This window comes from Cynocephalus volans, chromosome 1 (assembly GCF_027409185.1).
Source record: "Cynocephalus volans isolate mCynVol1 chromosome 1, mCynVol1.pri, whole genome shotgun sequence".
Classification (NCBI taxonomy): domain Eukaryota; kingdom Metazoa; phylum Chordata; class Mammalia; order Dermoptera; family Cynocephalidae; genus Cynocephalus; species Cynocephalus volans.
In genome coordinates this window covers 45,431,864-45,453,793 of record NC_084460.1, presented here as the reverse complement: position 1 = coordinate 45,453,793, position 21,930 = coordinate 45,431,864, and the positions used below count along the sequence as shown (strand labels likewise).

The following is a 21,930-nucleotide window of genomic DNA, read 5'->3' as shown; positions in this document are numbered from 1 at the left end:
TTTTTCTTAACAGCAAACAGTAGGCTAAAAAAAACGTTATATAGCCCTTCAGTTCTTTTTCTTGTCACTCATAATAATTCTAACATTGACTGTAGAGTTTAGTCGAAACTCTCTTTCAAGGAATTGTTCGGCTTAATACAGGCATAGAAAAGCTCAAGAAGTAAAACAAAAAAATGGTAACAATGGCCCCTTCTGGGAAGAGGAGATGCATGGCTGGAGGATAGGAGTGAAGAAGCCCTCTTTGCTTTTATTCCTGTACTGTGGGCTGGTTTTATCTACTAAGAAAAGTGTTTAAGGTGAAAAACCTGAAGAATCTTTTTAAATGCTTTTGAGGATGCTAATGCATATGAATGTCTTACTTGATCTCCAAATGGACAAAATCTTATAAATGGCTTCCATAAATAAATATATGGATGGCACTTCCAATACAGGGAAAGGGACAAGTTATAGAATTTCCAAGATTATATTAGAAATGTCAGAAATCTGCTTATGAAGACAATTATAATCTTAACTCGGAACATTCTATATCTTTCACTGTAAACATTAACATGAATTCCTCCTAGTTGCTAAGCATAGAACAAGAAATTTTTCTCTACAGCACTTCTCAATAAGCAGTGTCACTATTTTATTTATAATAAGCCTTTTAAATTTAACATAAATAAACTCAAGACTGACTCTGTGGCTGAAATACCACTTTTTATAAATTTTAAGTTTCTTGCAACTAAGCTCCCTTACGGACACGCTCGCTTTTTCAGAATTGTGATTAGATAAATTGGATACCTACCCGGTAGAGAGATGCTTCATCTGGATGTCTTAAACTGACTTTGCTAGATGTGGATGGGCACTTGGGTGTAGTTTGACTCTCTTGTATGTTTGCTATAGATTTTTGGCCTCAGTGGTGGCTGCATTTCCAAATCTTTGTGTCTTCATTTTCCTGAGATTGTTGAGCCATTCATCCAGGAGGCAGAAAAACCAGTAATGGCTGCCTTTTAGGCACTCTCTGCTTCTGAGGTGAAGTGGGGTTAACTCGGGAAATTCCCAAAGAACTGAATTTTGACCCACAGAGAGTTTTTGAAATGAACGGAGAAACAGGATGTCTCTTTTCAGACTTGGTTATCTGTGGGTATCCATTTTGATACTTGATCTCTTCAGAATCAGCCTGTAACATTTCTGTATTTCTGAAATAGTTTTATATCAGTTGTTTCTCTTTAAAATGACCTGGTTTGTGGCAACTGTTTTACTAAGCTACTGCTAAAAAATTTTTCTGGCTTTAAACCACTAGAAAGATTCTTTAAAACAATCTAGCAGTAAAATCTCCACTGAGAATAATAATTTGGCTTTAAATGCACATTAATTTGTATCAGAAGTGACTTCTTAAGTCTACAATTGGCTTCATAATATACAGATTATTGGCATGGCAGAGAAGGCATGGGACACTGAATGCTCTTCTGTTTTGGCCCCAATTAAATTATGGAACTTCATATAGGAATTGAGACTTTTAGTTATGATAACATATCCAGATTCAGAATTCCTAGGAGTTATTTGTTTTGGTAGGTTTAACTTTTTTTTCTTCTTCCATTTTTCATAGTTAACATTGATTTGGGGGGTTAAATAATACGTGAGGCAACATGATATTTTATTACATTTGGATTAGTTGACTTGCAGTGTACAAACAGTATTGGTAAAATAGAATAACAGCCTTTATTATTTAGACAGCCAGATTTGCATATATTAAATTTTAATTCCTGGTGCTTTGGCTTTTGTTTTTGGTTTTAGAACTACTTTATATCCTGCAAAGTTATTTTGGATTTGGACTGTTAAATTGGTGGTGAATTCTTACCATATTTTATAGGAAACATTTATGGCCACATTGGCAGCCATACAAATTCTCAACTGCCCAAGTTTTACTAATTTTATTTTCTTATTAAAAACACAAACCTTTGTTTTTAAGGAACTTGGGAATGTGGGTTTTAAATTTCTGATTTTTAGTATATTAGGTCATTTAAACAATATTTCAATTCCCTTGCACACATACAGGCTTTTCATTTTAAAAAGGATCTCCTAAAATCTGTAATAGTTACCACTTCCTCTGATGCTGAGTGCCCAGCTTTCCCCATCTAAACGTTTATTTCATGACCCTAAGTGAGTGCTTTGTCTAGGTGTGTTGCTGGCTGAAGGGGGCAAGTCATGCAACCATTAGTGTCTTTAGTTTGGGAAGTGTACAGAAACGTTTAAGGTTTTTTTGTTGTTGTTGTTGTTTTAAGAATACCATAGCAGTGGGCAGGACAGTTCCCAGACAACAAAAACCTCTCTTCCCTGGCACTCAAAATTGTGTGGTATTGATGCTGAAATGGTGAGCATTTTTCTATTTTCAGAGGTTTTCAGGAGAAAAGCACTCACACTTGATTTAAAAATAATTGGTTGTTATTATTTCCCTAATTCTCAACTTTAAGTTCTTTGCTGAACTGCTTTTTAAGTCTGACTGGAATTGTCCCAGATTAGATTCATAGTCAATCTATAACAGAAAACGTCCTGTTAAAAAATAGAAAAGATTAGCTGATAACACCAAGCACCAGGGTCAAGGCTTCGGATTCCTGTACCAGCCAGCCACCAAAAAAAAAAAAAAAAAAAAAATAGAAAAGCTTAGAGAGCACTTATTTCGCCTGCCTGCTTTAAGTATTCAAAATATACTACTAGGTAAAGATGTCTACTTGCCTTTTTTGTCAGATGGGGCCAGGATTTGTAATTGTATCATCAGTGGAATTAGTAAATATTACAAGTTGTACATGTTTTGACTTTGACTTAAATTTTTTTTTCCAATAGAAACTATGTTCCAACTTCCTGTCAACAATCTTGGCAGTTTAAGAAAAGCCCGGAAAACTGTGAAAAAAATACTTAGTGACATTGGGTTGGAATACTGTAAAGAACATATAGAAGTAAGTAGCATGTCATTTTTTAATTATAACATGACTCAGCTTCTGATCCATTACTTTGTGTCAGCAGCCAGGATGGTTAATTCTTAGGTGTGATTCTGAGTTTTACCCACAGCATTAGCTTTGCCAAAGCTTTCTCAGTTAACATAATAACTTGTTCCCTTCTCCCTAAAATGGGCTTTTTCATCTTTGCATCCTGTAGCAAAAGCAGCCATACCATTGAGGACTTAAACATGTCAGAGGTTGTACTAGGTACTTTACAATCGTCTGTAAATATAATTCTTAAAATAACCTTTGGGGGAGTTGTAGGAACTCTTATCTCCAATTTATAGATAAAGAATAAGTAAAGAAATAGGTCTGGCCTTACAACTGAGGAATTGGAAGTGTGTGTGGGACCCCAGAGACTGTTCTCATTCCGATATATGCCTGAATGTTCTGGTTGACGTTCTAATTGTTGAGGCATGGTGGTTTAGGGTGCTTGTTGTCTCTTTCCTAGGTTTTGAGCGTTTGTTGGCCCTTTTGACCTATCATATACTATTTTCTTCCCCTTCTATAACAGTTTGGACTTTATAAACTGTTAATCTAGCCTTTTAATTCTATGAACTTTATAACAGCCCTGTGGGATAGACAGTGCAATGTTCTCCTCCTTTTCCAGATCTCATTATTCCAGGTCTTATAGTTAGGTTGATCAAAGGCTCTGACTGAAAAGAAATGTTTAAAGCTGTTTTCCCCACTAACTTTTAAGTTCCAGCTGGCCAGGGACCATAGCTACGTTGTTCATCCATTTATCCCCAGCACCTAACACAGTGCTTGGCACATAATAGGTGCTCAATAAATGTTTGAATGAAATAAGAAGTAAAAAAGCAAATTCTTTCATGCAACAGGTTTTCTCTTTCCTGAGTCCCACTAATAATACTCCAGGGGGTATATCATGGAGACCAAAGCTTCTCAAAAGTAGGGTTCTCTAGTTATGTTGTCCCCAGTGTGGAATTAGCCCTTCTCCAACCCCACAAGTTCAGGTAGATCTGCCCAGATGAAATAGTCCATTCACTTCACATTCAGTGGGGTCATCTTCACAGAAATAAATAATGCAAATATTAAGCTACTATTTCTATCGTGCATTTGATTTGTTCCTCCCATTATTATACCCATTACATACTCTGTATTTACATGTACTTGATTTTTTCCACTGTGAACTGTGAACCTTTTAGGAGCAAGGGGAATTTTACCCTAAGACTTCTTATCTTCCTAGTCTGGGGCGGGAAGCAGGCCATTAAATCGTTACATAAGAAGAGAAATTTAACATCATACTGCCCTTTTTTTTTTTTTTTTTAATAGCTTTCTTTTCTCCTTTTTGGGTTTAACAATCCTGAGTTTTCTTCCTAATCTAATATTCCCCCAAAAAATCTTTTTTTTTTTCCTGCACAGAACGAAAATATCACATCTGCAGTGTTATAAGTGAACATTGCTATCTTAGACTCCATCCAATACTATAACTGATGAGTTACAAAATTCTAATGAAAAGTGCTTTGGTATTAATATGTAGCTGGATTTTTTTTTTTTTTTTTTTTTTTTAATTAGAACTTCCAACAGTTTCCTTGGAAACCTGGCTGACCATTAAGGGAATGTTTGGTTGATAGAAAATGTTCAGTACAACTTCCATATGCCTTTTTGTATTTCCTAAGAGCCTTATTGCTCCTAGTTTAGTTCTTCATGGAGTTGGCTTTACTGTGCGCCTCCCCAACACTAGTTAAGAGATAAGATTTATACATAAGGTTGGGCTAGAGTTGATACCACTATGTTTTTGTAATCTTCTTTCATTGTTTTTTTAGGATTTTAAACAGTTTGAACCTAATGACTTTTATTTGAAAAACACTACATGGGAGGATGTAGGACTATGGGACCCTTCACTTACAAAAAACCAGGTAAGAGGCACAGGAGACTACCTCAAATGACAACATCTTTGACACACCCCTTTTCCACTCTAGGCCTTTTCATAGTGATGCAGTGTTGGTCAGTACCACCTAACTTGGAAAATGTCAAAATTGCGTATTTCGTATTTTCCTAAGTGAAAGGGAAAACTAATAAGAACTTTTGGTCTTTTTTGTCATTGGACTAAAACTTCAAGTGTAAGAAGAAGAGGAAATTTTGTTATTTAAAAGTTCTGGAGCCCATTGAATACCAACATTCCCCCCAAAAGTGCTTTGGCTCTTCTACTTCTAAAATGTTCTCTCCAACATTCAGTTTATCTACTTATCCATCATTTTTCTGTGTCTGTGTTGTAATTCTTTTTTTTTTCCTAGGGAGAGAAGGGCCTGACTCTTCCTTCCATTTAAACCTTTCTTATTTCTATGTGTCAGTGGCACTTTACCTAACCTCTATGGGAGGCAGGGGTTGGTGGCTCTATAGGATGGCCATGACAGAAAGATAAAACTTTTCTAACTTTTTACAAATTGGCATTAAAAACAATATTAGTCAGAGGTGCCAGCAAGTATCAATAGATGAAGGTATGATGATACAGAGTATTTTTAAAATATTTTTTGTTATACTTTTACATTTACTATATATTTTTATATTTTATAATTTTTTATATTTTTTTATATATATTTTGTTATATGTGGTGTTCCTTTTTCCATAGGGAGAAGTGATTGTTGATTCAAATTTTGTCAGTACCTATTTCAGTAGTGATTCTAATTCTGCGTTAGTGATCTATTCATCTATTGGAACATACTTGGCAGGGAGTTAGTACTTTTAAACTCCACCTTGGAAATTTGAGGTGGTTCTTTCTTAGACCCCAGGAAAAGTTATCAACCAGCAGTCTTAGACTGAAAGCTTTCCAGTGGGATACATCATTTATTTAATTCAGTTTTATGAATCCGAAAGCCTCATAACCTAATACTAAAGAAAGATTGAGCTTTGAGGAAAAGCAGAGTATTTCATTTTGGTTCAGACCAATATCTGAAACAAAGTAGGTTTCTAGGGAAAAAAGATAATCTCTTGCTAAGCTTGCGTTCATCTATTTTCATCAAAGGACTGGCTGCACAAGTGTTAACAATCGTAATTCTGAAAGTTGCTCTTTGATATCAGTATATTCTGCCATGCATTATTGGCTTTTAAACACCATGCACTCACAGTCTGTAGGACATTTTTATTTAACTACTTAATTTGAATCAAAGCAGCTGCCACTTCATTAGCTCTTTTTAAGAGGCTCTTGCTTGAGAAGGAACAGCAAGGCTTATCGAAGAAAGCCAACTTTTCAGATCAGTAGTTTTTTGATCAGCAATGAAACCTGAATACTACAATTGTACTTTGATCAGTGAAAAAAATTGTTTGAGATTTGCCTTTTTTCTATGAAAATTTTTCCATGATGGAAAGGATAAAAGGAAGGTATATCTTTAATTGTCTGATTGCACTAAAACACTCTGAGCCCTGATAGGCAATAACTATCTAGTAAATCTGAACCCTTCAGCAGCTTCCTGATTCACAAAGTGAAAATGATTTCACAGTTTATTTTTGTTATCTCTAACTGTAAAATGTTTTTCTTGAAGCCATTTGTCTTTGGTTTGTGTCTAAAACCAATCAACTAATGTGACTGGTCTTTTTTAAACATCGAGGAAGAACTTAGCATTGAGTGTTTAATTTACACTGTGGGAAATAAATAAAAATAAATTTGTTTTAAAACACCTTTTTCAATTGAGTTTCTACTTCATAAATTTATTCTGAACATACCGAAATCAGTGCATTATAGAGTTTCCATTCTAAAAATAGCATTCTGGGCCGAGCCCGTGGAGCACTCGGGAGAGTGCGGCGCTGGGAGCGCGGCGACGCTCCCGCCGCGGGTTCGGATCCTATATAGGAATGGCTGGTGCGCTCACTGGCTGAGTGCCGGTCATGAAAAAGACAAAAAAAAAAAAAAAAAAAATAGCATTCTGAGAATGTTGGGGGGGGGGGGGGCTTAGAAACTGTTATTGCCTATCTGAAGTGGCATTCTGATTCTAGTTATTGTGTTTTCTTTAGGACTATCGGACAAAACCTTTTTGCTGCAGCGCTTGTCCATTTTCCTCAAAATTCTTCTCTGCCTACAAGAGTCATTTCCGGAATGTCCATAGTGAAGACTTTGAAAATAGGATTCTCCTTAATTGCCCCTACTGTACCTTCAATGCAGACAAAAAGACTTTGGAAACACACATTAAAATATTTCATGCTCCAAACGCCAGCGCACCAAGTAGCAGCCTCAGCACTTTCAAAGATAAAAACAAAAATGATGGCCTTAAACCTAAGCAGGCTGACAGTGTAGAGCAAGCTGTTTATTACTGTAAGAAGTGCACTTACCGAGATCCTCTTTATGAAATAGTTAGGAAGCACATTTACAGGGAACATTTTCAGCACGTGGCAGCACCTTACATAGCAAAGGCAGGAGAAAAATCACTCAATGGTGCAGTCCCCTTAGGCTCAAATGCCCGGGAAGAGAGTAGTATTCACTGTAAGCGATGCCTTTTCATGCCAAAGTCCTATGAAGCTTTGGTACAACACGTCATCGAAGACCATGAACGCATAGGCTATCAGGTCACTGCCATGATTGGACACACAAATGTGGTAGTTCCCCGATCCAAACCATTGATGCTGATTGCTCCCAAACCTCAAGAGAAGAAGGGCATGGGACTCCCACCAAGAATTGGTTCCCTTGCTTCTGGAAATGTTCGGTCTTTACCATCACAACAGATGGTGAATCGACTCTCAATACCAAAGCCTAACTTAAATTCAACAGGAGTCAATATGATGTCCAATGTTCATCTACAGCAGAACAACTATGGAGTCAAATCTGTAGGCCAGGGCTATGGCGTTGGTCAGTCAATGAGACTTGGTCTAGGTGGCAACGCACCAGTTTCCATCCCTCAACAATCTCAGTCTGTGAAGCAGTTACTTCCAAGTGGAAATGGAAGATCTTATGGGCTTGGGTCAGAGCAGAGGTCCCAGGCACCAGCAAGATACTCCTTGCAGTCTGCTAATGCCTCTTCTCTCTCATCGGGCCAGTTAAAGTCTCCTTCCCTCTCCCAGTCACAGGCATCCAGAGTATTAGGTCAGTCCAGTTCCAAACCTACTGCAGCTGCCACAGGCCCTCCCCCAGCCAATACTTCCTCAACTCAAAAGTGGAAAATATGTACAATCTGTAATGAGCTTTTTCCTGAAAACGTCTATAGTGTGCACTTCGAAAAAGAACACAAAGCTGAGAAAGTCCCAGCAGTAGCCAACTATATTATGAAAATACACAACTTCACTAGCAAATGTCTCTACTGTAATCGCTATTTGCCCACAGATACTCTGCTCAACCACATGTTAATTCATGGTCTGTCTTGTCCGTATTGCCGTTCAACTTTCAATGATGTGGAAAAGATGGCAGCACACATGCGGATGGTTCACATTGATGAAGAGATGGGACCTAAAACAGATTCTACTTTGAGTTTTGATTTGACATTGCAGCAGGGTAGTCACACTAACATCCATCTCCTGGTAACCACATACAATCTGAGGGATGCCCCAGCTGAATCTGTGGCTTATCATGCCCAAAATAACCCTCCAGTTCCTCCAAAGCCACAGCCAAAAGTTCAGGAAAAGGCGGATATCCCTATTAAAAGTTCACCTCAAGCTGCAGTGCCCTATAAAAAAGATGTTGGGAAAACCCTTTGCCCTCTTTGTTTTTCAATCCTAAAAGGACCCATATCTGATGCACTTGCACATCACTTACGAGAGAGGCACCAGGTTATTCAGACAGTTCATCCAGTGGAGAAAAAGCTCACCTACAAATGTATCCATTGCCTTGGTGTGTACACAAGCAACATGACCGCCTCGACTATCACTCTGCATCTAGTTCACTGCAGGGGTGTTGGAAAGACCCAAAATGGCCAGGATAAGACCAATGCACCCTCTCGGCTTAATCAGTCTCCAGGCCTGGCACCTGTGAAGCGCACTTATGAGCAAATGGAATTTCCCTTGCTGAAAAAGCGAAAGTTAGATGAGGATAGCGATTCACCCAGCTTCTTTGAAGAGAAGCCTGAAGAACCTGTTGTTTTAGCTTTAGACCCCAAGGGTCATGAAGATGATTCCTATGAAGCCAGGAAAAGCTTCCTAACAAAGTATTTCAACAAACAGCCCTATCCCACTAGAAGAGAAATTGAGAAGCTAGCAGCTAGTTTATGGTTGTGGAAGAGTGACATTGCTTCCCATTTTAGTAACAAGAGGAAGAAGTGTGTCCGTGATTGTGAAAAGTACAAGCCTGGTGTGTTACTGGGCTTTAACATGAAAGAATTAAATAAAGTCAAGCATGAGATGGATTTTGATGCCGAGTGGCTCTTTGAAAATCATGATGAGAAGGATTCCAGAGTCAATGCTAGTAAGACTGCTGACAAAAAGCTCAACCTTGGGAAGGAAGATGACAGTTCCTCAGATAGTTTTGAAAATTTAGAAGAAGAATCCAATGGAAGTGGTAGCCCTTTTGCCCCTGTTTTTGAAGTTGAGCCTAAAATACCTAACGATAACCCGGAGGAACACATACCGAAGGTAATTCCTGAGGATGCTTTAGAATCTGAGGAAAAGCTAGACCAAAAACAGGAGGATGGTTCAAAATATGAAACTATTCATTTGACTGAGGAACCACCGAAACTAATGCATGATGCTTCTGATAGTGAGGCTGACCAAGATGATGTTGTTGAGTGGAAAGATGGTGCTTCTCGATCTGAGAGTGGGCCTGGTTCCCAACAAGTGTCGGACTTTGAGGACAACACATGTGAAATGAAAACAGGAACCTGGTCTGATGAGTCTTCCCAGAGTGAAGATGCAAGGAGCAGTAAGCCAGCTGCCAAAAAAAAGGCTACCATGCAAGGTGACAGGGAGCAGTTGAAATGGAAGAATAGTTCCTATGGAAAAGTTGAAGGATTTTGGTCCAAGGACCAGTCACAGTGGAAGAATGCATCAGAGAATGATGAGCGTTTATCTAACCCCCAGATTGAGTGGCAGAATAGCACAATTGACAGTGAGGATGGGGAGCAGTTTGACAACATGACTGATGGAGTAGCTGAGCCGATGCATGGCAGCTTAACCGGAGTTAAACTGAGCAGCCAACAGGCATAAGTGCCAGGTTCATCGGTGACATGTTACAGCCTGGACCTCTGTTATTTCTTATGACTGCAAAGAAGGGATATCTTCTGACTGGTACTGCCTTGTGAGTACTGGTCAGCAGGCTGTGGGGACGTGGTCGCTGCAGTCCCAGTGGTGATTTCTAAGTCTACATGATTGGCTGGTCTTGCTTCAGAACCTTCTCTGACAAACATGGTAACTAAATGTGAAAAACTAATAAGCTGGTGGCTCATGAACGCACACAGGAAAAGCAGAGGTTTATTTTATCTGCCTTTTCAACGTTTCTTTCCCTCTGTAAAATGTTTGGTTGGCTGTCCTTGAGAAGCATTATCCTGATTCACATGGTAGTATAGGGCCAACATACAAGCTGCCAGTCTAATGTGTATAGAAGACTTTGGGAAAATCGGTTTTTTTCATGTATTCATTCTGAATAGTTGAAATGTATATTTGTACAGTCTTTTAGATCTATTCAAGTGATGCTTATGATATTGTTACTGTGTGCTTATCATAGATTTCTTTTTTTAGTGTTGCCCTTGCTGTGTAATAAATGCTATATCTAGTTTACCTAGCAAAAGCTTGAAACGGCGCTAGTATGGACTTTTGGACAAACTTAGTTTTTGCACATAACCTTGTACAATCTTGCAACAGAGGCCAGCCACATAAGATATATATCTGGACTCTCTTGTATTATAGAATTTTTCTTGTTCTGAATATCCTTGACATTACAGCTGTCAAAAACAAAAACTGATATTTCAGATCCATTTTCTGAAATCTTTTAAGCTAAAAATCACATGGAAGCATTGACTTTGCAGCTACTAATTTTGACACTTTTAGATCTGTATAAAAAGTGTGTTGTGTTGAAGCAGCAAACCAATGAGTGCTGCATTTTGGGTATTTAGTTTTATCTTTAGTTAAACACCATTCTGGTGTATTCATTTATACCATCTAATATATGACACACTGTTGTAGTATGTATAATTTTGTGATCTTTATTTCCCTTTGTATTCATTTTAAACATCTAAATAAATTGCTGTATTGTGCTTAATGTAAATATTTGCTTTATTACACATGACAGTCCTGTGTGTTCATTATATCTTATGCCATTAGATGCCATGACTCTTTGATCAGAGATGGAAGCTAAAGTCAGGGAGAAAACTTGTGGAAAACCAAGATCTGCTGTTTGCATAAAGAATGCTTTCTCTCAAGGCACCTGTTACAAATTCTTTTGATTTTATGTGTGTATATTTTCCTTTTAGCTGCAAAAATAAACATCCTTGAGTTTTTCAGTTCCCCTTTTGTTAAGGAACAGAGCCTGCATATATATGTAAATATCTGGATTATAAAAGGATGTAAACATAAATTGGCATTAATTTGCAAACAACTTTTTTAAACTTTTTTTCTTAATCATGTCTTTTGAATTGTAAGCAAGCAGAATCTTAATACCCTAGCGTGCATTCTTCTAAAGTAAATGTTAGTTTTCACTTTATAATGGGAATAATTGTACTAAACACAGGCAGCTACCCTGCCTCTATTATAACTCTTCTGATCATCTTGCTATTAACAGAAGGGCTTTGGAGAGCACACAGGCGGGCTGTCAAGATGGAAGGAGCTTGTATATTTACTGTGCATAGATAGATACCCAAGAGCAACTCATACTAAAAGGCAGGAAGCTGCAAGGAGGCAGAATTGGGCCACCATTTTTCAGCAATTGTAACAATGGTAGGATGCTCCAGTCCATGTGGAGGGTTGGTCAGTCACTTCTCAGAGACATCTCTCAAGTTTGAGGTGGCTGATTAACATAACTCCTAAGACCCTTTCTAAAAGACTCATCTTGTTAATGGTCTCATTACCTGAGAGGAGAGCTTTGACTAACCTCTAAAATGTTAATGCCTCTCAAAAGCCACAGGAAAGTGCAAGAATAGACTAGAAACTTTAGAGTATTTGGGACTGGCCTAGAGTTATTTAAAATCTGTGGTACAGGTGGATTGTAAATTCTGTGTGCACTAGCTAAAATTTAGGACAGGATGTCCCTAAATTAAGATGCTACAGATTACCAAATCAGAAATACCGGCTGAGTTTAACCATCTCACATTTGTTTGGAAATCACTCTGCCTAAGTAACCAGTGGGAAGAATTTGGCCTTGGCTTATGAGTTCCACATTGAGGACTGATAAGACTTGTGCAAAATAGCAAGGGGGTGGGGGTCTGGGGTCCTGTTTGAGCAAAGACAGATAAGTATTCTTCCTTGCTAAGGTGGTGGGAATATGCCTTTTTGGCATAAAGAAAAGAGTTTAGCCACCTAAGAGTTGGAAATAAAAGATTCCCAACTGAAAATGTTGCAGAAGCCCTAAAGTGTCTCAATAAAAGCCATTTTAAAAGAATGTTGTTGCTACTGTTTGCTTTTGGAATAATCTGGAGATCATTTAACTTAAAAGCTGTGGCAATCTGCCACTTAGAAGATGCCTATTATTGTAGTCTGAACCATTCTGTAGATTATTTTAGCAAGGAAAAAACCTGGTTACTTATCCCAAAAAACTTTTCTGCCCTTCAGATTTTCTTGTGGCAGTGGGTTCCAGAATCAGATAGCCAGAACTATGGCTCCTCTCCCTTTACAGCACGTAGAAGCGTTTTCTCATCCCATCTTTAATTCCTTGTCATTGAGCAGTACAGGGAGAAGTCTATCAAACAGATTTGTCTCCTCTTAAAGTCCAAGCAGAAAAGGATCTGCCCCTCTTATTGCCCTATAGTTGTGTGTTTATTTGATACAAATGCCTGCCCATTTGTAAAGATGCCCATTTCAGAAGTGAACAAAACGATGGACAGATTTGAAAACTGGATCTATTAAGGACTGGGAGGAAACACTTTACTACAAGCAATTAAACCTACTTCTTGCCAAATAAGCACTGCCATACAGAGTAGTGGTTCCTTTACCTCGACTTCAAACTACCAGCACTGATGCCTCAAGATGGGGACCAAAATGAATTCTAGGTGAGTCTATACCTTTAAAGTTTGTCACTTGGCCTGAGTGATGGAAAATCTTATTACTGAAAAAAATTAAAGCATGTTGATTGAATATGTGTATTTTGCAGAGCATCAGGTCAGGCAATCTTTTTTTTTTACCCATTGTGATCCTTATTTTTTAGTCATCCTGCTGCTTGTTGAGTTGATACCAATTGTAGGCATGTTTCACCAAAGTGTGTAGGCACATCTCAAACTTGCAATCTCCCAAAAGACTAGAAATAAAGGAAAGAGGCCATTCTCACCATCCTGAAATGGCATTCCAACATATCAGTTATCAATTGATCACCATGAGGTAGTCTCAGACCATCCCAGCTGAGAAACTCCCAGCAGTGAGTCGAGTTTGTAAATAAAAAGGCATTTCTCCCAACAGTTGCTGGAAGGTTGGCTTGCAATCAGATCTGAAGTTGCAACAAAAGAGGGTCACCATTTGGTAATTCTTTGCATCCTGCTACTTCCCATCAACTTGTCCCACTTTAATACTGTAACTTGAACATTCGGTAAAATTTGAATGTAGCGTTTTAACAGGTGGGGTTGTGCTCAAAAATCAGGATATAAGGTGAGTGGCATCTAGTCAAAATCACCCCCTGAAAATCCTCGTCATGATTTCAAAGTGCTCCAACTAAGGACACAGGAAGGAAGGTCCATAGCCATTTCCAGGACAGATGCTCTATGGATGGAATAAAGGGCAGAATCTTCCACACTACTTAAATGAGTTTGGTTGCACATGTGTGTTTGTAAAACACAACGTCATCTGTGTGTGATACAAACCCCTCCCCCCACTCAAGGACACCATCTGCCTTAAGATGTAAGACCGTTTAAGCCTAAACTTCTTTTTGAAATAAAAATCTTGTACCTTTTTAATGTCTTATTACTGTAAGTGAAGCAAAATGGGTATCCTCAGCAGATTGGACACCTTTTGGAAACTGATAAAGCAGCTAGAAATGAAAGGGCTTTTCCAATGTACTTGGTATGAGCACCGTACTGGCTGCCGTCTAGACTGGAGCAGATCATGACAGCTGTTGTGGACATGAAGTAGCCATCTGGGAGTCTAGGAATCAAATGGAAAGACCCTGCCTTGAGGATCGTGGAGGAAGAGAGCTGCATGACTTGCCCGCTGCCACTCAGTCTGCAAGCAAAGCTGTATTGGCATCCCTGGGAAGAGAGCACCTGGAAAAGTTCAAACAGAACCCTGTCCCCTATAGAAGGGCATCTATGCAAGGGGCTTGCCTTCTTCACCTTTCCTACAAAGGCAACATACAGGGCCCGAAGCTCAGGGCACATCCTGAACATATATCTATGAAGTATTTTCTATCACTAAATATATAGTTCCTGGGACTAGTTGTAGGGCACGAGAATCCAAGATACTTGAGTCCTCAAAACCATCCTTCCATACTCCTTCAATCCCCACAAAAATATATATATATATAAAGGGATTATTAGCTCCAGGTATCAGGTGCTGACATGAAGGCTCAGAGAAGCTAACCTTCCCCAGGATCCCAGCTGGAAAAGGGAAGATGTTGACTTGGACCCAGGGTATCTGAGTCCACAGCCACCAATGTTTCCAACCCCATCATGCAGCCTTGGCCTTGGGTAAAGACTAGCCTCATAAGAAAGTCTTCTCCTGCTATGAGCGAGGTGTGTGAGCCCGTTTCTAAACCAGTACATTGTACTTCCCATGGCTCAGTGTTTCCCAAACTATACTCGTTCATACTGCCATCATTGTCATTTTTGCTACATCTGCCTAACTGCTTTATGTTCTTAGTATGTTTCAACTCCCCTTTTTAAATAAAGTAAAACTATGTCACTACAAAAAAGGAAAACCAGTCTAATTTACCATTAATGAAGGTAATCATTAAAAAAAAGACAAAACACATTAAAGTTTTGCTACCTACTATTGTGTGCTGAGGCCTTTAAGCCTTAGACTTGCTCTGTTTGTTAAAAAGTAAAATCAGGGCTGGCCGATTAGCTTAGTTGGTAGAATGTGGTGCAAACACCACAAAGATCAAGGGTTTGGATCCCCATACTAGCCAGCCATCAAAAAAAAAAAAGGAAAGTCAAAGTAGGGTCCAGAGCACACTTGCACCAAAATGAGATGTTCTCCTTGGCCCAGGAATCTCAGTACGAGTCCTATTACCTCTTGCATGCCAGGTGGCACTAAACTAGAAGTCGAGATGGGTTCCAAGCCCAGCTTGGGCTCTGGCTCCACCAAGTCCTTTTCAGGGAAGTCTCTGCTTCCTTTAGCAGTGATTACCCAACTTGCTTTACCCAGCCTCAGATCCCTTTTAGTAATTAGGACTCAATGCCAGGTAACAGGAAATCCAACTCAGACTGGGCTTAATAAAGGGGACAGGGGGCACCTGACTGCTTGGGGAGGGCAGGATGCTCAATGCTATCCGCAAGGGCTCAGGTTCTCTGTTTTCCATCCTGCCACTCAGTGTCAACTTCATCCTAGGCAGGTGCCCTGGTGTTTGCAGGATGCCTTCCACTTACCTACCCCGAGAGAGGATTTCCCCTTTTTTAGTATTGAGCAAGAATCCTGTACTCTGAGCTAGCTACTATTCCTGAACCAGTCTCTGTAGCTGAGGGGCTTAGTCAAGAGCTACTCGGGTCAGTCGCTGTGAGCTAGAATTACCCTGACTGTCAGGACCCATCTTTAGAGCTGAGATGAAATCGATTCAACCCAAACCAGAAACCAGCTCTAACCAAATTGCACACTACACCAGGGAAGGTGAAAGACGGGTGTTGAGGACATTACACTCTTCAAATGAAACCTTGTGCTGTATGTGAACCAAATAAAAAGCACAATTTCCCCAACTGAGAATAGGTAGCAAATACTCCCTGAAAAATCTCTTTACTGGTACTCTTTGAAAGCAGTGAGTGATGCCCAGCTCTGGCTGCATATCGAAATCACCTGGGGAGCTTTAAAAGTTGACTGAGGCCCAGGTCCCTCCTCTAGAGATTCTGATATAATTGGTCTGGGGTGTGGCCCAGCTGACCCCAGTGAGCAGCTGAGACTCGGAACCACTGTTTTGAGGAGACACACGGTGAACATGGGCTACATACAAGTGTGCGTATTCCCCTGAAAAATGTAGTTGCTACCAGCAGTTTCGTGTTTGAGACCATTTGTTCTATTTCCCCTCATTCAACCAACCCCTGCCACAGCCTAAGGAGAACCGCCCGTCTCTACACTCAGAGATGCAGCTTGTGTGTAGAAAACCATGTTGGTTAGGTGTGTGTCAGCTGAAGCCCTAGCATCTCCTCACTGCCTGGGCAGGATTGCCACATGGCAGCACCGGGGGCTCCTGGGCAAGGCAACAGAAAAGCAGCACAGACCTCGGTCTGGGGCCTCCTGCCTCTCATGCACCCAGGATGGGCTCCCCCGGAAACATGGTACTGCTGAAACTCTGCATGTCACACCTCACACAGCACCTCCCTGGGGGACCAAGGAGACCGTCCTCCCGCAGTCAGGCACTGCTGGTGTGGTTCCTCAGTGTTCATCCTGGCCAAATACATTTGTCCTCTACAGTCCTCCCCTTCATGCTCCTCACACCGAGTGCCATGGGCAGACACCGAATCACAGAAGTCCTGGCAAAGGCGGCAGCAGCAAGCTGCAGACCCACTGCCTCCCGCCCTGGCCAGCTGCTTGCAAGCCTGAAGCACATCATGCTGACGATCACCTGTAAGAACCTCGATGCTTCTGAATCTGCGGCAAGCCCACGGAGGAGATTCTGTGACAGCTGCCTGAAATCAGAATTGCTTTGGACTCTTCCAGACGCAGAGATGGTTGTACCCTTGATCATAAAGCACAATAGGATTTTGCTTTAAGATGGGGAGGAAGATACCTCGATGCCTGCAGCTGTCTGGGTCAACAAAATACTGCCAGAGTTGGTAAACCCTGTAAGAGACACCTCAGGGGGTCTGCCTAGCCTCTAACTCTCCTGAGAACTCCCCTTTTCACCCCAAGACGACTTTTTATCTTGAGTGGATGTTGGATTTTCTCAAAATTTTTTTCTGCACCTATTGCAATGATCATGGGTGGTTTTTGCTGTTTATCAAGATGGTGTGATACGTTGATTTTCAAATGTTACACCAACCTTGCACTCCAGGGAGAAATCCTGCTTGGTCATAGTATGTAATCCTTCTTACATGTTGCTGCATTCCATTTGCTAATATTTTGTTGACTTTGCATTCATAGCTTTCTTGTGATGTCTGACTTGGTATCAATCACCCCCAAAAGAGCCTTGGACTTCTATAGTGAGCTCTTCTATAGTGCACACACTTCTATAGTGAGACCCCATCCCCTGTCCCCATGGAATTTGGAATTGAGACACAGGTGCAAGCTAGACCACCAGCTGCTTGAGCGGCAGTGACCACGCAGCTGCCATCATCCACCTTGTGAAGGTGAGGCCCAGATGCGTTTCTTCACACACCCCATATCCTTGGAATACATTCCCCATGGTCTCAGGGTCTCTGGTTCTGGGGGTCTCAAGTCTCAAGTATTTACCTACAGGGGCCAGGCAGTTGAAATATATAAGTGAAGTAATTTAGGTACAAGAAAAGCCTGGAGAATGTGGCCCCTTCAAAGCCACATGGCTTTAGTTCATCATTGCCTTGTGAGAATGTGAGACCAGGGCAGCCAGACATTCCAGTTTTTTAAAAGAAACAGTAAATTCAGTTCTTTATATGGACTCTCCTAATTTTTAATTGCTGGCAACTGATTTTAATTAAATTTTTTGAATAAGTAAATACCAAAATATCAAAAATTAAAAAATGGTACAATGAAAAGGAAACCTCTTACGGCAAACAGATATCCACTGTCCTCAAATTTTTGTTTATCCTTCCAGAGAATTGTAATGTTCATACAGATGGTAGCATACCAGGCACATTCTTCTGCATTTGGCTTTCATATCTTGGCACCAGTTCATTAAGAACTCATTTCTTTTTATAACTGCACAGTATTCCACTGTATGGACATGCTGTAATGGAACCAATCCCTTATCAATGAACACTTGCGTTCTTTCCAATCTCCTGCTATTTCAATGTGCAGTGAATAACCTTATGCATTTACAATTTCTTATGTGTGTAAGCTGGACTTTTAGAGGTGGAATTACCAGGTCAAGGGCATATAACATTTCTAATTTTGATAGGTACTGCCAATTGACCTCTGTGAGAATGGTGTTCCACCATCAATGTATGAGAATGCACATTTCTTCAAAATTTCACTGTATTCGTCCATTTTGTGTTGCTATAACAGAATACCTGAGACTGGGTAATTTATAAAGAACAGAGGTTTATTTGGCTCATGATTAGGGGACAGCTGCATCAGGCACAAGCCTCAGGCTGCTTGTACTCATGGCAGAAAGTGGCAGGCAACCAGCAGGTGCAAGCAGATCACATGGCAAGAGGAAGCGAGAGAGAGAGAGAGAGAGAGAGAGAGGGGGGGGGTGCCAGGGTCTTTTAAACAACCAGCTCTCGAAGGAACTAATAGAGCGAGAACTCACTCACTACCCCCAACCCCCAGGGAGAGCATTAATCCATTCATGAGGGATCCATCCCCATGACTCTAACAGCTCCCAACACTGCCACATTGGGGATCAGATTTCCACGAGTTCTGGGAGGACAATACATCCAAACTCTATCATTCACCAACAGTGTCATCAAAGATTTTAATCTTTGCCAGCATGATGTGAAAAATCCCAGGGTAATTTCAATATTCTTCCATACTTACTGACATACATTGAGACTGAGTATCTTTTCAATGTGTACTTTTACATTTTCTTTTCTGTGAAATGCCTGTTCATATCCTTTGCTACTTTTTTCCTTCACTATTTTTTTTTCCCTCTTATTTGTTTGTAGGCACTATTTATATATTAGGGGGATTATTCCTTTGTAACATGAGTTGCAAATATATTTTCCCAGTTTGTCATTTGTCTTTTGAATTTACTTAAAATTTTGTTGTTTTGTTTTGGGAATTTCTTGGTTGAGTTTTGTCTGTTTTGCCATGCAGATATTTTAAAACTTTTATATATACATATATATATATATATATATATATATATATATATATATAAAATAAAATTTATCTCTTTTATGGCTTCTGAATTTTATATGATTCTCCAATGTTTTTACCTACTCCTTCAACAGTCATTTTTTACATTTAACTCTTAAATCCATTTGGAATTTTGGAACTGTTCCAGGTGTGCAGAGTGAACTTCCTTTATTTTTTCCAGATGCTTACATAGCTGTCTCAACATGAAAACATTTTAAAACAGTTCAGGTCAAACCACACATTTCTGCCAAACAGATGCAGCTCCACAAGCTGCCATCTTGAAAACTCTTTCTTCGATAGGCATGATGTTCACATCCACTGGGAAAGTGGGAAAAGTGGTTGATTGAAGAGCCTTGCTTCTGTGAAAATTTGCAGTGGCCTTTCTACTGGTATCCCTGTCCAACAATGGTCACAAAAGAGAAACATCATGCTTTCCTAGGCTGCGGTTACTCTTGCAGTGGGGTTAGGGGCCTGCTAAAGTCAGCAGTTAAGGACTTCATTTACTTGACAATAGACAAGTCAGGCACTTGCTTTAGAGAGGAAGCAATACCAAGCCACCTGGCACAAGGTCAGTGCCTCCAGAACCAGCAGCTCAAAGGACTGAGGTCGGGAATTCCTGGCAGGGCTCTGTGTCCTGGCCTTCCCTCTCCCCAGGTGCCTCCGAGTGTCCCTAAAAGTTTGTTTGGCATTGCAACTCCCAGGAAATTTGGAATGGCCACTTCCAGTTCCTTCATCACCTCTTCCCCATGAATGTTCTCATGCGACCTCACCATTTCTCACTGACTGGGGGGAAAGGTCCCTAAAAGAATCCAAGGACAACGAAACCCAGAAAGAGCTGGTTGGACTTTTAGCAGCTCTCACTCTTCCTTGACAGTTCATCCTCTGACATTTAAGGGCAGTCCCTAAGTCACTTGCCATTGAGGCCCTTGGATGCCACCTGTCAACTAAGAAATGCAGCACACAGTCAGCCCTTTCCTGGTCAAGCCCAGTCACTGTAACAACAGCCACCCATTACCAAGTGCCCCTGCCAGGCCCTGCGCCTAGCACATGCATAGCTCATCTCGACTCATCCTCGCCACAACCCTACAGGTAGGTGCCATTATTCATTGCATCTTACTGAGGAGGAGGTTGGGCTCAGAGAGGGTAAGCAACAAGCCTGGGGTCACAAAGCTGAGAAGTGCAGGAGATGGCGGTGCTACCAGCAAGCTAACCTCAGAGTCTATACGCTTTTAGCCTTGGTCCTGTGGGTCTCTATTTTAGGACACTTACGTTTGCTGTGGCTTGATCACATGACATTCCCTTCTACCTCTCTCTGGCCCCTGGTTCAGGCCCTGGAAGAAGAAACCTGGGTGTCTCCAGCAATCAACAGACTCTTGCTCTCTAGAAATTGGTGTCCTCAACTGTTTTTCTAAAATAGTAACTTTCCATTGAATCTCTACGCTCTCCCTGAGCAGACTGGGGCCTGGTAAGAGTCTAAGCCTCCTTCGTTAAAACAGTTCCAATGAATATAACACAGGCATGAGAATTAACGATCTGCAGCCACATGCACAGTGTCAGGCCAGGGAAGCTGGGCACAAAAGGTGACAACACACTACGTACACACACCACTCACCCTTCATGTTTGTAAAGCACAGAAACCAGCAACAGCAGTCGGCACTGTTAGATGTCAGCATGTGAGCCCTGGGCGGGGGGTCGGGTGGGGGGCGCAGACTGGAAGTGGCGGGGGGAGGGGGCTTCTGGTGCTATAATGTTGATTTGCTTCATTCTGGGTGAGGGCTAAACAGATGTGTTCAGTTTATGAAAATTCCCCTTCTGTAACATAAATCGTACTTCAATAAAATTTGACAGAAATGGTCTTCACAGAAAAATGTTGACTCTTCCTGAAACAAGGTGTCCACTTATATCTTTTAATTCCCAAAAGTGTCCTAAAATTGGCATGACCCAACTATTCTCTTGCTTTTCTACTGCTATCTTGCCAGATTATTTTATTTTTTCTATTCTTTGGTGGATGGCTGGTACAGGGATCCGAACCCTTGACCTTGTTATAACACTGCAGTCTAACCAGCTGAGCTAACTGACCAGCCCCCAGATTCATTATTTTAGATTTCCTTGAAATGCTAATACAGGTCTGCAGTTCACACATGTGTACATGTGTGTCTCTGTGTGTGTATATGTGTGTGTGCATGTCTGTGTGTGTGTGTGTGTGTGTGTGTTCTTGGCTCTGAGAGGAATTCCAGAAATATCCCTCACAGGTGGAAGCCATAGTGAGGAATTTGGAGTGTTTAGACTACAGCAAGAAACTCATCTGCATGAGAAGAAGTGAAGATAAACACACCTTTGAAGAGCCCAGGAGTCCTGTGACCTCTGCCTTCTTGCTGGGAAGGAAAGGTTGAGATTGCACCCTCCCTGCAGGTGGGCAGGTGGGGGCCTCCGAGAAAACTAATTCTGAGGATCAGGCTTGCCAGGCAGGTGCAGGAGCAGCCTTGGAGAAACATTTATGCTAGAGAAAAGGCAACCGTCATCACTATTGTTGTCACACTCAGACACACGTGAGCTCATGACATCTTTATTGGGGTGATCCTCAAGGCCAGTGGGCACCAGGGTCTGCAGGCCACGCAACATGCACCACGGTCACAGAGCAAGCACCACGCAATTCCCTTGAAAAGCCGTTCACAGGGAGAAGGGAATCTCCACTGCCCAACACCAGGGCACACCAGACCGCCTGGTCCCCTTTTAGAACAGCAGAATGCACCTCCCCCAGCTGAGCCCTGGGGCAGGGCCACCTGGGCCTTCC

The 21,930-nt window shown here is 41.0% G+C and overlaps 1 protein-coding gene across 2 annotated transcripts in view; it reads left to right on the top strand.

Annotated features, from left to right (window-relative positions):
* Positions 1-11,112, top strand: part of ADNP (activity dependent neuroprotector homeobox) — a 29,665-nt gene extending 18,553 nt beyond the window's left edge. For both annotated transcript variants that reach the window (XM_063108005.1, XM_063107996.1), the window contains 3 exons: positions 2,824-2,936; positions 4,766-4,858; positions 6,951-11,112. In XM_063108005.1, the coding sequence (XP_062964075.1) occupies positions 2,829-2,936; positions 4,766-4,858; positions 6,951-10,061 (3,312 nt within the window). In that variant the 5' untranslated portion in view covers positions 2,824-2,828 and the 3' untranslated portion in view covers positions 10,062-11,112. The remainder of the gene's footprint in view (positions 1-2,823; positions 2,937-4,765; positions 4,859-6,950) is intronic.
* The last annotated feature ends 10,818 nt before the right edge of the window (positions 11,113-21,930 follow it).